A 16656-nucleotide genomic window follows, 5' to 3' on the forward strand; every position below is an offset into this window, starting at 1 on the left:
GTAAACCTTAACCAGCAGTACAGTTTTATTCATAGATTTCTACCCCGAGTCTCCCATTCTGAGAATCACCGAAGGCACCTTCGTGGCCAGCGTATTGGACTGAGAGAATCCCAGCGCCTTTCTGCCTTGGAGAACTGCTTGACATGTGCAAATGCCATGGTGAAGTGTGAAATGTAAAAACTGGAGGTAAATGCAGAGCCCACGCTCAAAGATGCTCATGTAGCTTGTGGGGACTGTTATATAACTTATTTTTTTACTTTGAATATCAGCTCTTTAATCCTGAGCAAAAACAAATCTGTGCCTGATTATTTCTCTGCTCCATCCCTGTACCTTTGCTTGTGCCTGTGGAGGGAGATTCACCAGTGACCTTGTGGCCTTGCTCTGACCCCTGTGTGAGCGTGGCAGCTCTCCAGGAGGCTGGAACGCTTCCCTCCGTGCCAGGGAAGCAGGCTGACCTCTGGCTGTGCTGCTCCACCAGCAGCACCACAGGACACGGTGCTCTGTGAGCCTTGGAGAACATTCACTTCATGCCTGGGGAGCATAAAGGTTAGGAACTGGTCTTGGAAGAGTCCAGAGTCAGGCGTGCTGGTTTTTCTGTCAGCAGTGGTTCTGTACCGCTAAGTCGGTCCTCATGCAGTGTTTTTGTTTGTTCTCCTGTTATTGTGTCTCAGCTCTTGCCTTTGGTTTTCTGCTGCCTGTATTTGCCACGCCATCCTCTACCTTTTTTCCTCACCTCCTGTTCTGTTTTTAAATACTCCCAGTGCTTTTTTAAATACTCCTCTTATCGCTGAGGCAGGAGCTCCTGGTGATGTGTAGTTAGAGGCATTTTCATCCCTACAGGATGCCCTGGCAGGTGAGACTCGATCAGGAAGCAGAGTGAGCATCCCCTCCTCTCCCTGCCTGGCTGCAGCACAGCTTCTGCCAGCTTGGACTGCTGAAGTAACAACTTGCTGCTGCTCTTGCTGTAGGAAAATAACGTGGCAGTTAATTCTGAAAGTAGATTGTTTTTTTCATTTTGTTTGGGTTTTTTTGTGCATTATTCCTTTTCTCTGGTTCTGAATTCTGCTGTCAAGAATGCTGGGCTCTAGCAGATGGTGCTGTAGGAGTGGAAGAAGCCTGGTACTTTCTAGGGAGATATTCCTGCAAGCAGGAGTGAAGCTCCCCCTCCCTAACTCGGGTATGCAGCAGGTCTTCAGAGCTTGCTGATGCCAAGAAAAGCAGTGAGAGCACCACTGGTGTTCAGGCTGAAAAATGCCTCTTTTGGGAGAGTGGGGACTGGCTGTAGGTCGGGGTAGTGGGCCTGTGTAGCCTGTGCAGGGCAGGGTGTTGCTTTTCCTGCCCCAGGAAGTGGCCCTGACCCATCTTTGCTGAGCACGGTGCCCGTGCAGGACCTGGAGTGCAGGTGTAGGTTTGGCTGGGGGGGCATCACCTGTGGGAGGAGAAGAGCAGCAGCCCCACCCTCCCCTGTGAGTCTGTGCAGTGTCAGGGCTGGGGAGAGACCATGGTTGTAATTAAGGCCGTGCATAAAGGCCTTGCCTGAGCAAGCGGGGAAGGTGAGATTGGTGTTTCTGCAGCTCAGTTCTGGCTGCCTTGAGTCCACTCTCTTACTTTGGTGGTTTTTTGTGACTATCAAAACAAACACAAGAATGGAGGGACTGGTAGGAGGGCTCCTGTGACCTTGGAGTGACTTGGCCCTTCCAGCTGCTGCCCTGAGTGGGAAGTATGTCAGTGCTGGAGCTTGATCCCACACCCGACTGCTGCCACCCCAGTTAAAGAAGCACAGTTATACACTTCTTGCCTATTTATACAATAAGCACTAAGGTTACACTTTATTTACAACTTTTGAAAAATGTACAGTTTCTTACATGGGTTACTTGTGCAAAGTTATACTTTTCAACTAACAGACCAATGTGCACACAAAAGACACTGGAACAGTGGACAACACAATTGTAGGTTCCATCCCACACTGCTGCTTAAGGTTCTGTATCCAAAGGTACAAACTTGCCTTACAAAAAAAGTGAGTCTGGACTTACAAATGTTTTTTTTTTTCAGAGTTGAAAAAATACTTTCATAAAACTGAAGGGAACAAACTCAAGCATGCAGCAGTAGCTCACACAAACCACGCGGTCATCTACAAAGAGCAGAAACTGCAGAGACTCGAGTGCCTACCCTGGACTTAATTCAAACTTTCCACAAGACAAAGTTAGATCCCAAAGAACTTAATCTTTCTCAGCTAAATATAAGGGGCAGGAGAAAGATACCAGAGGAGAGTAATTCCACAGCTGAACAGGTCATGTTTTACCTCTTCCTTAACATGGAAGGCCTTTTGCTGAGTACCACACCTCTACCTGGTTTTGTCCAGTAATGCCTCGGTGACAGGACTATAGAAACCTACTGACATTTCTGTAGGCATGTCCTTTAAAATAATAATAATAATAATAAAAAAAAGGGCTTGTTTCTTGCCCTCAGTAAAGATCCAAGTACCACAGCTGAAGTGATTTATGTAGATCTGTACATAAATCTTGCATGTGAAGTGCAGAAGTAACAAGCATTCCAGGGTCTTACTAAATCTTTGAATTGAAATCAATTGAAGAGTTAATTTTTTTAACATGAGTAAGGAGTTGATAAACCAATACAAAAAGGAAACAGGTTATTTCTTCACTCAATACTTACAAATGCAGTGGGGTCTAAACCAATAGTAGAGGAAGTGACCAGCCTGGACACATCAGCACTTTAGTTAATATCAGTTAAAAAATGTGTATGTATATAAACATCCCTTTTATCAAGCTACACATAAGCGTCACTGTGTATAACACAATTACAATTAAAAGCTTAGTGTACACTACAGAAATGCACAATACTGCCCTAAGACTGGAGAGGGACCACAGAAAATGAATTCAGCATCAGTAACTCTTTTGCAAGTAACCCAAGTACAGAACGTTTGACTTCAAAGTGGGTGCGTTCTGATGTCCAAGGAGAAGAAGCTTCAGCAAGGGAGGGTGGCAACAGCACAACAGCTATTCTGCTTGCAAAGTAAATGCTAGGAGGAAAAAGATGACTCGGACACTTTGTTTATTTTCCTCATCAGAGTGTTCATTTGCATCATCCTGGGTCAACAGTCACGCCAGCTCTGTTCTACTATTGCAGAAACCCGTTTTTCATATTCCCGCTTATTCTCTTGGTATAGCTGAGCTGCCTGGCTGTTTGCTGGACTGTTCGGATTTGGCTCATCCAATAGAGACTGTGCAAAGAGAAAAAGATCCTTAGGCATTGCAAAGTACACAGCTTTCCAATGTGTCCTGTAAACTACCCACTCTAATCAGAGCAGAGAGGTTAGTCTGGGTGCAGCACACTGCACTCCTGCAGCTGGAAGGCACCACAGGCTTTGGCTACACTGGCACTGCTCAGCACAGGGGACTGTGGCAGCCAAGCAGTGCAGCCCTGGGCAGGTCCCTGCAGTGCCCACCTGTGTCACTGCCCAGCCCATTTACACCTGGGAAGGATTCACACTGGGCCAGTATACACGTACAGCTGCTATACTGACTCTTGGGAGAGGGAAAAAAACCATTTTCCTGAGCTGTTTTTGTCAAAGCATCCTAATTTCATTCCACCTTTTCATGCAGAGTTCTTTTACCTGTATGGATGTTAAGATGGAGGAGACATCGTAAGTAGGACTCCAACGATTCTGAAGAATATCCAGACATATACTACCGTCTGCATAGACTAGAAAAGGTTCAAAGAGAACAGCTTAAAACAGGAGTTGTACAGCTACTGCCTTTTTCCTGCTATTGCCTGATGCTGAAAACCTACATTCAGACAGACACTACAACAGTCCATAGCATCTGACAGACTGCAATCCAGCCAACAGGCCTGCAGGTAGGAAGTGGTGAAGCTCCTCACCAACAGCTGCCTGAGGTATTTAAACTCAACCCCCTAACATCAAACTTCTCTGTCATTGTAACAACCACTACAGAAAACCAAAAACAGCTTTTAAGGCAAAAAACCTCCAGCTACCCAAAAGTGAACCAAATAAAGAACAGCAGCAAACAGTTGTTTACACTCAAGGCTTCCCCAAGAAGTCTCTACATCAGTCAGAGTCCAGTCACCTTCCTCACAGCAGCTACAGGAGAACCTTCCCTCCCTGCACTGTACCCACTCTTGCACATTTGAAAGTGTCAGGTATTTCTTCACAAAGCTGATATTTGTTTGGAGGCCAGGCTTACCTCTCCAGCTTTAGTTACCAAGGAAGGGGATTTATTGAACAATCTTACTGTGACTAGCTATAGTGGAGAGTAACACTACACTTCGTGGTATATTGCTCTTGCAGGGATTTTGGGGAAGAGATGGAAGTCAGCTGCATTCAGCAGCATCACTATGCTGTATCTACAGTACAACAGACAGAAGTCCAAGACACTGCTATTTAAGTACAAAACATTCTTCTGTAAGGCTTAACAACAGGCAGTTGAGAGTCTCATCAGTACTGTGCTATAACACCTGAAAGTTAAGAGGCTCTTTTTATTGCCCCTTTCATTTCAAGCCTGAGCACTGCTCATGTATCCATCCTCATCAAAACTACATGGGCCCACACCGGATTTTGCTGCCTTATTAGATAGGGGAAACTTTTATAATAATTAGACCTTTTTCTAAAGCAAGCTATAACAACAAAAAAACACCCCAAAACAACAAAATTCCTCCTCCCCCCCCCCAAAACACCTACAACCCAACAAAACAACAGAAGTAAAGCCAGGCATTGTGTAAGTACTTACCATTTGGATGAAACATTTTAGAGACAAATCTAACAGTAGGTGGCTTATTTGGGTATTCTTCTGTGAATTCTATTGTAAGTTTGAAAGTCCCTGGAGTTGAAAAAGAGATAAGCAACCTTTATTCAACAAGAATTTACACAAGGGATGAGTAAGTAGCATCCCTCCACAACACACACTGTACTATTGTGCTCACACACGCATGTTGGACATGGAACACAGACTGGGCAGCCCTACAGCCATTCCTCTACTCCCTTGGAGTTAATCATTAGCGCTGAAGTCCCAGACAGTGCCGGTACAAGAGTATCTCCCGTGACTTCTACTGCCAAAACCACCAACCTAGTCAAAGGGTCTGTGTAAGGAATTAAATCTGCCCATGAGGTTTTCTTTCACGGAGCCCAATCCCTGCACACTGTACAAACAACACAAGTGGGTGTACAACCATCTGCGTAACAGCCGGGATTCGGTAAGTCCTATCTATGGAATGTGCTGTCATGACAAGGACCTTCTTATTTATTTTCTCTGCATTTCAAAAAAAAAAAAAAAAAATCATGTTTCTCAACAACTGTGAGGTAATCAGATTTTATTGCAGAAAAGCAGTATTGAATGCAGCATCCAAATCCAACAATTCAAAATAAAAAATCTCACCATTTATTTCACACTAACTGGTCTTCCTTGGAGAAAGACTGATTAAGCAGAAACAGAAAACTGCAGCTGAGTCCCACTCCAACGTTTTAACAGCCTGCACCAACGTAAGTTATTTTAGCCCTTCTCCTCAGGCTGTGACAATCTGAGAATAAGAAGTCTGTCAACTAAGCTGCACACATATGGGTCCAGGGGATTAAGGACTGCTTCTGATTCAGATGGATAACTAAAGAACTCACACACTCCACTGCAGACCCTGTGAGCTTCTCCTAACCACAATATCACCTGAGAGCAACCAGCCTGGGCAGCAGCTTAGGAAGGGCCTGGGTATGCCTGGAGAGAAATCTCTGAAGCACCTTCATATAAATATACAGCTCTTCTGCAGGAGGACTGCACCTTACAGTAGCAGCTGTAACAAGCTGCCAGGGTGGACACACTGCCTTTTTCAAAAGGAATTCTTATGTATCAGTGAGAGGTCAAGTTCCCTCCACCCCCCCCACTCAGCGTCCTTGCTTCCTGCTGTGAGGGAGTTTTCCAGCACTAATATAATGAAGTTACTCCTTTCTCTGGCTGGCAAACATGTGCCAACAACTGGTAGCCAGAGAACAGATTTTTCCCCCCCCATTTTCTTTTCAGATCAGCAAGGACCTGCAGTATCTCCCAGGGACTCCTTTCTTTGTAAGGAGATAAACTGTAACACTGAGTGGCAAGAAATGAAGGTCATTGTTTTGACGTTCCAGTTTGCAAATGAAGACACAGCACAGATGCCTCAGTGCTTTCCCTACAGCACTGGGAAGTCTCAACACCCTAAAAATAAGTTTTTGCATGTTTGTTTTTTATTAGCAGCCTAACAACATAAGAGTACAAACCCAACACCATGCTATCTTAATGTGAAACAAAAAAACCCAAAACAATATAGTTAAGACTGTTCAAGTTAATGGAAGTCTGCAGTGGGGCTTTCAAGCTTTACCCCAGCTAGTCCAGAAGCACTGAGATCAGTGTTTGCAAGCCAGTACTGGGAAGTTAGTAACAACTTCTACCAGCTGCAAACATCAGGTCAGGGCTACTTTTCCTTCCCTACATGGTGACAGTCCCAAGCAATGCTGGCCTTTTAGAACTAAATGCTTAGAGATGTGATTCTGAATTTCAGAGATTCCCTGCCCCAGTTCTGGTTCTCAGTACCTCCTCCTGAGGAAGGAGGAGTGACTAAGCAAGCAGCAGGCTGAAAACTGAGCACAAACCATCACAGGGTAGAGTTCAACAAGCACACTTGAGCCAATGAATGCTGGTCTGGAACTCTGCCTGAAGTGGGAGCAGAAGGGACAGACAAGACAGCCCAAGGGCAGTAACGGGCAGTTTGGTCTTAGAATCTATTTAAAACTACTGAAAGAAAGGGAAGCTTTTGTCTCACCAGAGGCAGGACAGCATTACTTTAAACACAAATCTGAGCGGGGGGCAGACAGTGTCCAGCAGGAGTATCTCCCTACTCAGATTTCCACATCAGGGCCCAGAGTGGCAATGGCTTTTTGGAACAGCTCCCCAGTACACAACTCCTCGTTGCTGAGCTTTAGTAAAGGACAAATCCAGACGTCTGACAAACCAAAGTCCAACAGTCACTCACACTGGAAGCCAACACAAGTCAATCAGGTATCACAACACACACTGTTGGGGATGAGGCCTTTGGTGTTCAGTCTGTCACTAATTTTAAAGCTTTCAACTGGTATTCCTCACAACTTATCCTATACAGCCATTTTTAAAACATAAATTATCATATTCACTGTCATTACTGATACTGGGATCATCACTGAGGAGAAAACATTCTCTTTTCTCTCCTGTACTCACCTTGTTGATCGGCTTCTCCTGCCTCAGGATCTGAGTCTCTGACACAGCTAACAGAAGTCTCTGCACAACCCATGTGCTGGCCCCAGCAGCCCCCCAGAGCAGAGCCTGTGCCCCTGCTGGGCCCCCTCACTGCAGGCAGTGAGAGCAGCCCCTCCATTCCACTGCCCACAGAGCAGGAACAATCTCTTCCACTCCCGCAAGAGGATACACGATCCATATTCCACAAGCAAGGAACAAACCACAACACACAAACGCCTTGCCTTCTCTGTTCAAGCCTCCTGCATGACGACAGCAAGGCAGGATACTACAACAGCTGTATTACTTAACTCTCTCCAAGCCAGGAATCCTGCACTGACCACATTATTGTCATCCAGTTTCAGAGAAACAGGTCTGAAAGACTGGGAGAGCCTGGGCTTCCATGGCTGTGCCAGCACTACCACTTTAGATGCCACACACATATAGATTCTTAGAAATATGGTGAAAGGCAGGATAAATATCCCCAGGGTACTACTGCAGACACCTGCAATCCAATCCTCTCAAAGGAGAAGATGGAAGTTATGCTGCTGATCTGAATTAGTGGTTGCTCCTAAGCTGAGCCAGCCTGAACACTGAGTTGTGAAAACACCCTCCAAAGTCTGGGGGTGGAGAAGGAGGGATGTTAGCTGCAGTATGTTGCACAGCAAGTAAACAAACACGTTTGAACTTCGGGTTTTCAGTCCAGACACCTCAGAAGCTGGGACTGGGGAAGGGCCTCAGCAGAGGGAGGATAAAGAACAGTAATTCTGACGATGTTGGAGTTATACATTGGTTTTAACAAAAATCTCAAAATTTCACACGCTACTTTCACAAGAACTAAGCTATCTGAAGTCTTACAGCATCACCAGAAAGTGCCTAAAACCAAAAATACAAAAGCAACTTCTGAAGCACTGACCTCAAAGGCTTCATGAGAAAGATTACAGAGTTTCAGTGTACCTTTGACTCCCAGGGGCCTGCACAGTTACAAAATAAGCCCAAACCAGCATACTGTTAAATTAAAATTCCCTTAATTTTACCTACATTGAGCTGGACTGCACCTGGACTGCACTACCATTATCTGAGCTGTGCTACTCTACTCACTTAATGGAAAAGCACAGCTGAGGCACCAGTAATGCCATATCTCCAGGCACCACTTAGTGTTTTGTTATCTAGCACAAGGTAAGATATGTCCAGAAAAGAGGAGATAAGCAAGTATCCTGCAACACAAGACGCATCTGTTTTCTTGAGCACAGTGTGAAAACACACACTTTGCTATGAAAAGAGCAATCCATCACACGCTGAGATTACAAGATCAACCAAAGCAGGACAGCAGCAGCCTCAAGCATCTGCCTGAACCTCAAAACTGCTGCAAGTCCAACACGTCCTCGGCATCCGAGATAAAAAAATGATGCTGCCACAGAAAGCACAGAGGAAATCAATATGTCAGGGCTCTCAAAAGCAGTCTTCAACCTTCTGCAACTAAATGGAAATGTATGGAAAAAAACCCTTATAGCATCTGTTAACCACACACTGAGCTGGAAGAGCCTGAGCATGGTAACAACCTGCATTTTAGCACACTGCAAGGAGACAGCTTTCTGCTCCAAACAGTGAATCACTCCATTAGCAGCAGTGCTCCAAGAGCCTAAGCAGCTCTAGCAACCCTCATAGAAGTTTAAGGGAGCCTTCTTTAAAGGTTACAACATGAGATAACAAAATGTATTTAGTCTATCTGTTCTATAATACAATGTTATGGAACACTTAAGTTCTGAACATTAGACTGCTGAAGCAGCTACTACAGCAAACAACTAACCCAATACATTAAAAAAAGTAACTGGAATCTTTGCAGTTTTCTTAGGCTTGAGATATGTAAAATCTTCACAGAGAAAAACAATCTGCAGTTTAGAGGCATGTCCACAGGTGCTACCTCCGAGGATAAACAGAGACATGGGAGTTAGCCAAGAACAACATAAAAGAGTTAAGGAATTTTTCCTATGCTTTTGTCATGAGTCACAGAGATCTAAGATTAATTATAGCCTGCACTGAAAATATCTTAAAAAAAAATGCATCGCTGATTTCAGTTAGACAGTATTTCGTGTCTAACAGGTTTTCACAAGATGCTGAAGTATTCATACAGCACCTGTAAACCTACCAAAGGCAATAAGGCCAGATGGAAACTACAGGTATGTTACCAGGACCTATTTAGTCACCTTTTAGAGTTAAAAAGTCCTTTTAATCTTAAGCCCTGAATGATAACAATTGTAGCAGACTGAAGTAAATGCCAAAAAAACCCCCAACCCAACTGTTCTGAACTTCCTCAAACATGCAGCCCATTTCCTACTTCAGCTGACTCACATTGGGACTTACTCACAAAACACTTCCAGCACCAGAAAAGAAACACAGAACTCAAACAAAAGACAACGGTTCTATACCAGGATTTTGATGGTTCTCCAAATACAAGTGTCCCTAAAAACACAGTCCAGGGTTCAACAGAAAAGTCTGAAGAGCCTTAAAATGCTACATTAAATTAGGTTTAGGACAGCCAGACTTCACGACTACAAGCAAGACCCTACAAGCTAATCTGTCTATCTCAGTAAATTAGCACAGCAATCTAAATCTACATCAGTTTTTGGAAGTCGGAGTAAGGGGAAAAAAAAAAAGGGTATTTACTTAAGTCAAGCACACGGGTGTGCGGTCAGGTGAACGTGACCCATGCCCCCCCTCCACCCCCGGGCCCACACCTGTTGCAGAGTTCACGGCAGTGACACCAAGGCCGTGTCAAACCGCACCAGTTTTACCCCAGAACGCCAACCACCAGCCCCGCACGCCGCACTTACCGTCCTCGAAAGGGGTCCCCTCGGGCCTGGAGGAGGGAAAGCAAAGCACAGCGTTACCCCGCGGGCAGCCCGGCTCCGACCCCCGCGCGGCGGCCGAGCGGCCCCCGCGGCCCCGCCGCCCCTGGCCGCGCCGACTCACCCGAAGATGACGGCGTTCCACACCATGATGTTGTTCTCGGAGGGGGCCCCGCTCACCCCGGCCGGGGGATCCTCCTGCAGCCTGCGGGACACAGGGACCGTGAGGGCGGCCCCGCCAGCGGCGTAACCCGGCCCGGGGCTGCGCAAACGGCGTAACCCGGCCCGGGGCCGCCGCCCTGCGCAAACACCGTACCCGGGCCAGCGGCTGCGCCAGCAGCGTAACCCGGGCCGGCGGCGGCCGCGCTGCGCAAACGGCGTAACCCGCGCCGGGCAGCGCCGCCCGCGCTACGCCACCAGCGGAGCGCGCCCTGCCCCGCCGCCATGTTGTGCTGCCCCCTCCTCCCCCGCCAGCGCTGGGCCCCTCGTCCTCCTACCGCCCGCCCCCCCACCCCTTCCCCTCGGCCCGCGGCCTCGGTACCTCTTGAAGTCCCGCATGAGGCGCCTACGGGCCGGAGTGGACATGGCGGGCTGAGGGTTATAGCTCAGGCATACACTGCCGGAGGGAGCGCGGGGCGCCGGGCGCGGTTCGAGCTCCGACTGAGGCGGCGGCGGCGGCGCTGACCGACAGGAGCGATCGCAGCCTCTACCACTGCGGCGGGCGCGGGGGGGGAGCCTGAGCTGCACCGACTCCTGCGCCGGCTGCCGGACGGTCCCGGGATGTACCAACGGCGCGGGGGGGGGGGGCGGAGCCGGATGTGGAGGAGCCCCCGGCCCAGCCTGAACCACCGCGGCGCGGGCGCGGGGGCGGCGCCGGGCGGGGCTGTACCAACGGCGGCGGGGGGCGGGGGTGGAACGTGATTGCTGACGTCATGGAGGGGGCGGAGCGTCGGCGGCGCTGCGGGTTGGGATCAAAACAGTTCGACAGGGAAAGCGAACGTCACACACGGAAAAAGGAAAAGGGGGAATTTAATGCCCACTTCCCAAGGGCAGGCAGGTATTCAGCATCCCCAGGACAGCAGGGCCCCAGCACACGTAATGGTAGCTTGGGAAGACAAACACCATCACTCCAAACGTCCTTCCTTCCTCCTTCTCCCCCAGCTTTATTGCTGAGGATGAGGCCGTATGGTCTGGGATATCCCTTGGGTCTGCTGGGATCAGCTGTCCCAGCTGCTTGTGCCCCCCCAGCCTCCTCCCTGGTGGATTGAGGAGCAGAAAAGGCCTTGGCTCTAGGTAAGAACCACTCAGCAGCAACAAACACATCCCTGAATTATCAACACTGTTTCCAGCACAGATCTAAACACAGCCCCGCACCAGGTACTGTGAAGAAAATTAACTCTATCCCAGCCAAAACCAGCACGACCTTCTACACTGCACTTTCTGCTTCCCTAGAGAGCATTTTCCAAGGGAAAATAATCTCCTTTCTACCTTTCTTTAATAGCCTTTGGAAGCAAAGGATCTCTCTGCTGCTGTCTAGAGCAGGCCGGGTGGGCCCTGTTTTTCGAGCTTATCCTCACTCGTATCCTCACGTGAGGCAGCCGCGTGGGGAGGCGGCTTCGGAAGAGACACGGGAGGAGACCCACGGAAAGGAAACAATAAACCCACGGTTATCAGCGGCCGCGCTGCAAACCGCCCGTCCCGGGCCTTCCCTGCTGCCACCGGCCTGCGCCACGAGAAACGTGCGGGCTGGTCAGGAGGAGCCGTGTCCAGAGCCTTGCTTTAGGGACACGGGAGCCGAGGGAGCTCCAGCACCGGGTGTCCCCGGAGCCCCGCGGAGCCGCCCCGCGGGCGGGGCCGGGCCGGGCGGGCAGGGCCAGGCGCCGCCATGCCCAAGGTGGTGTCGCGCTCCGTGGTGTGCTCCGACACCCGCGACCGCGAGGAGTACGACGATGGCGAGAAGCCGCTGCACGTCTACTACTGCCTGTGCGGGCAGATGGTGCTGGTGCTGGGTGAGCCGGGCCGGCGGGTGAGGCCGCGGGCGGGGGGCGGTCAGGCCGCGGGCCGGGAGGGGTCAGGCCGCGGGCCCGGGCAGGCGGCGGGTGCGGGGTGCGGGGTTCCGGGTGCGGGGTTCGGGGTTCCAGGTGCCCGCCTGGCCCCGCCGCCACCCCGGCCCTGCCGCTCCCCGCAGACTGCCAGCTGGAGAAGCTGCCGATGCGGCCGCGGGACCGTGCCCGGGTGATGGACGCGGCCAAGCACGCCCACAAGTTCTGCAACGCCGAGGAGGAGGAGAGCGTCTTCCTGCGCAGGTGGGCCCGGCCGCGGCACCCCCGACCCCCTGAGAGCCCCTCAGGGCTGCCCTCCCCACCCGGCTGGCAGCCACCGAACCCCGCTGTCTGTGTGCCCTGCTCCAGCTGTTCCTCTCTCCCCCAGACCCGAAGGCATAGAGCGGCAGTTCAGGAAGAAGTGCGGCAAGTGAGTGATCACACCATCTTTTTAGTAACATTTATAACCTTTTCTTGACATTTATAATCTCAACCACAGGAATCCACAATCTAAGTTTCCTCTCAGCTCCGTGTTTCTGTTTCCAGGTGTGGACTGCTGCTCTTTTATCAACACCAACAGAAGAATGCTCCTGTGACGTTCATTGTTGATGGTGCTGTGGTCAAATTTGGCCAGGGTTTTGGGAAAACAAACATATATACTCAGAAACAAGAACCTCCCAAAAAGGTAATCGGCTCTAGAGAATTAAAAAGGCTATCTTTGCTTTTCAAAACATGCTGTGTGTAAAATAACTTAATTGTCGGGGCAGGGGGGAGAAAAAACAGGACCTCTGAACAATATAGTGTCTTCTCCATGTCTTCCTAAAGTTTTCCTTTACAGAGGTCACTGCAGCTTGGAGTCTGAGCATTAAAGGAAAGCAAAATAAACTTCAAAATTTATACTGTGTCTGATGTTTAGGCTCAGTTACCAGAAAGTTTCCATCTGTAAGTAGGTCAGGTTGGTAGCCTGCACAGTGATTTTCAAAATCTGGCTCATCTATTTTATATCAGTGAATTTCCTTCTGGTAATGAATGACACCTCTAAGCCCAGAAATCACTGGGCATAATTCTCCTTTGCCACCCACAGAGTTCAGGTAATCTCGATGACTTAAGAAGCCTTAAAAACTTTGGAAGCACTCCCTCGTGGCACAACTGTTACCAAGGTTTAACAAAATACTCTGTTTTTCACCCAGGTGATGATGACCAAACGGACAAAAGATATGGGCAAGTTCAGTTCTGTAACAGTCTCCACAATTGATGAAGAGGAGGAGGAGATCGAAGCGGTGAGTTTCGGGTGCCCTTGGTGGCACCCACATGTGAGCTGGGCACCTGTCTGGGACGTGGGGCAGAGCCAGCGCTCGTCTCACCACCTGGGTGAGGTGTTGTTACTCTGGGGTTTGCTGTTGCAAAGTGATGTGTGTGTGTTTCAGAGGGAGATTGCAGACTCCTATGCACAGAATGCAAAAGTGATTGAGAAACAGCTGGAACGCAAAGGCATGAGCAAGAAAAGGCTACAGGAGTTGGTGAGTGTTTTCTTTGGTGTTCAACACAACTCCCTGAGATGTTTGTTTTGTACACAGAAACTATTTTGCAGATCAGACTGCAAGTATAGAGAGGTCCTGGTACAGTCACAGGTAACTTGTAGTTTTGTGAGGATGCGTTTTCCTTTACAGGTTTTATAGAAATATTCTTCTAGTCCTTCTAGAATTAAAATAGTACTCGATTACCTGTAGAGCTAACAAGAGCAGCCAGCTTGCAGGGAGGCTTTCTGCAACGTGTTGGACAAGGATCAAGGGAAGGGGACATAAGGCCATGGCTTTGCCAACCAGAACACCCCTAATACTGTGCTCTTGTGCCTGCCTGGCAGAGCAGGTTGTTGCCATGAGGTGTCAGGGCAAGGCAAGGCTCTTGTGGAGAACTTGCAGCTCAGCCCCTACTGAGGCACTTGAAGAATGGCAGGAACATCCCAGCTGATCTTACCTGCTGTGACAGGAGGGTGGTAGATGGGAGGGGGACGAAATGTGCAGCTTCCACTTGGGGATAGAAAGTATGAAATTGTCTCCTGAGTGGTTAGTTTTAGGATGTTTATGATTTTAAAGGTGGTCCTCGTTTTGTGCGTCAGGGAAGGAGGGAGTCAGCAAAGCAATTGGGCTACTCCTGCCCCTGGGTTGGGAACTGGAAAGTTTGCAGTGGTCAGACAAGAGCAAACCTCACTGGAGCACTGAAGGGAAACATATGCAGACATTATTTCATTCTGTCTTAATTTTCCTTTATTCAGGCTGAGTTGGAAGCCAAGAAAGCCAAGATGAAGGGAACCCTGATTGATAACCAGTTCAAATGAAATGCTACGTATTTGCTGAGTATTTGGAGACAGGAGAAGGGATCTGTTAATAGATCTGTTAACACAGCAGAAGCAACAGACAGTGTTCAAGGGTTGCACTGTGCTGCAGCCAGCCTGGAGGGTGAGAACCTCTCTGTCATAAGTGATACTCTGGTACCAATTTTAATAACTCCAACAGCACTGGAGACTTTGCTGAAACTGCAGTTCTCCACAGACCCAGTGTTATGAGCACGCTCTTCCAGGCAGAATATTTACTTTCGGGAAAATCTTTGCCAGGTGCCTTCCTGAGTTCACCTTTAGATACCTGTCTTTTTATTTTGATAGTGTAAGATTTCCTTGAATGTATTAGAACAACAGGTCAACTGTACAACAAAGACACCCTTACAAAAGTATGCTCTGTGCCTGTTACTCATTTTGTTATTTTAACTGTGTCCAAAACATGCGGCAGCCTGAGGGACATGCCATTCCAACACAGTCTAGAACAACTGGGATGCAAGGCTTGAGCATCATTCTGCTGCTCACCCTGACCTGCCAGAGGCAGCCAGCACAGGCTTGGCTGCAGCACTCCAGCCTCAGGTCCTGTGGAACAGGGTACAGAATTACACTGTCCCAATAGCTACTGCCCCATACAAGAACATGAAATCCAACCTTGTTTTAAATTAATGAAAACAAACTGCAACTATGAGTTCAAATATATAGTAAGAAGCTACTGATACAGTTGGTAATCATTTAAAGTAGAATACCACTGCATGTCTTAACTAAACCGTTCTAAAAAACAGTATTGGTTCTAGAGTTGTGAAATGTGGAGGAAAAATTGTTTTGAATGTTCTGACCACTAAGGACTTGATGAAGACAACATTACACATCGGTTTTAAAGTACCTTATTTGGAGAATATTATTTTGTATTTCTTGTTGATGTAATAGCAGTGCTCTGCAGCGCATGTGTTTGTTGCTCTACTTGAGATTAAATGCCATATTATGAATTTGAACTAAAATGCCTTTCCTAAGGTTTTCTTACTCTAGCAAGTATCATAAAATAATTTGAGCAAAGATGCTTCATCTCCCACAATTATTACGGAAAACTTCCTTTAATCAATAAAGATTTTCCATCTGGCTTTATAACCTTGACTGGGAAAACTCATCTCTGCTTTGCCTAAGGATCTATTCTTCCTTTCTTTGGGGAAACAAGGTGTAACAGAGGGAGTGAACTCTGTGCCAGAGTTGGCAGGCTGGGATGTGTCCATAGGTCCTGTGACAATTTAATGCCAGGCTGGGTAAGCAGGTGTTCAGGTTAACTCACAGTGCTGATCTTGTTCCCTGCTTATCACCTGTTAATCTGAAGCCTATTTCCAGAAGCTCTTCAGTTAAGCAATTACAGGGTGGTGTGCCATACTTGGGAAGGGCAGGAGGCGTATGTGGGTACATCTCTGGTACACAAATCCCTTTCCCCAGTGTGGTAACACAGTCCAGCCAGGCGAGGGCCTCACGGCTCCCCTGGGAGCGATCCAAGCCCCAAGTAACTGCAAGTTGGTCTCTCTAAAGATTGGGAAGTTTTTTCCCCAAGCACGTGTCAAAGACTGACATCCAAAAATTGGTTTTGCACCACATGAAGTCCACTGGGATGCAGACTCTGAGTCTCTAGTTGTCCAAGAATGAAGTACAGTCCTGCTTCAAGTGACACCAGCACACAAGCTGACTTGGGGATAGTGTGACTTACAGTCAGGGTTGAGGCTGGGAGTGACAAAAGGTTTCAGCTGAGGGTGGGCTGTGAAGGGGCTGTCAGGTGGGGTTAGGACCATCTGCAGTTTGGTGAGGCACAAAGAAAATATGGTGAGTGCCCAGCTCAGCACAAGTTGTCCAATGTAGCTGTTACCAAGTGCCACCCAGAGTCTTGAGGCACAGCACAGGCACTCCTCGATTTTGGAAGGCCAGTCCATACGCAGTCAGTGTTTGTCATTCTTGTCACTGGAGATCTGCCTAGTTTGGCTCAGGACTCGTGCATGGACCCAGTCAGAAAGGAGAGTACATCATTTGTTGCACCAGCAGTCCCTGAAGTGCTTTTGATACACTCTAGTTACAAACTCAATGCCTGAAACAACTCCAACACAGAGACTCTGACCCAATACATTATTATGTATTTCTTACTCTAACTAGATCTAATT

General features: G+C 48.3%; 2 protein-coding genes across 2 annotated transcripts; one reads left to right on the top strand and one right to left on the bottom strand.

Annotated features, from left to right (window-relative positions):
* Nucleotides 1-1791: 1791 nt before the first annotated feature.
* On the bottom strand, nt 1792-10902 carry UBE2A (ubiquitin conjugating enzyme E2 A). Its single transcript, XM_051785044.1, has 6 exons — nt 10656-10902; nt 10239-10319; nt 10100-10125; nt 4767-4856; nt 3635-3723; nt 1792-3241 (listed from the first exon to the last, which is right to left on the bottom strand). Exons 1-6 carry the CDS (start codon nt 10697-10699, stop codon nt 3113-3115), a joined length of 459 nt encoding a protein of 152 aa, XP_051641004.1. The 5' UTR covers nt 10700-10902; the 3' UTR covers nt 1792-3112.
* A 1050-nt stretch (nt 10903-11952) lies between these two features.
* On the top strand, nt 11953-14886 carry STEEP1 (STING1 ER exit protein 1). The gene is made up of 7 exons (XM_051784931.1): nt 11953-12123; nt 12303-12420; nt 12545-12586; nt 12703-12841; nt 13347-13436; nt 13584-13676; nt 14432-14886. Exons 1-7 carry the CDS (start codon nt 12000-12002, stop codon nt 14492-14494), a joined length of 669 nt encoding a protein of 222 aa, XP_051640891.1. The 5' UTR covers nt 11953-11999; the 3' UTR covers nt 14495-14886.
* The last annotated feature ends 1770 nt before the right edge of the window (nt 14887-16656 follow it).

Source organism: Manacus candei, unplaced genomic scaffold (genome assembly GCF_025592945.1).
Source record: "Manacus candei isolate 608988 ecotype Guabito, Panama unplaced genomic scaffold, ASM2559294v1 h1tg000003l, whole genome shotgun sequence".
NCBI lineage: Eukaryota > Metazoa > Chordata > Aves > Passeriformes > Pipridae > Manacus > Manacus candei.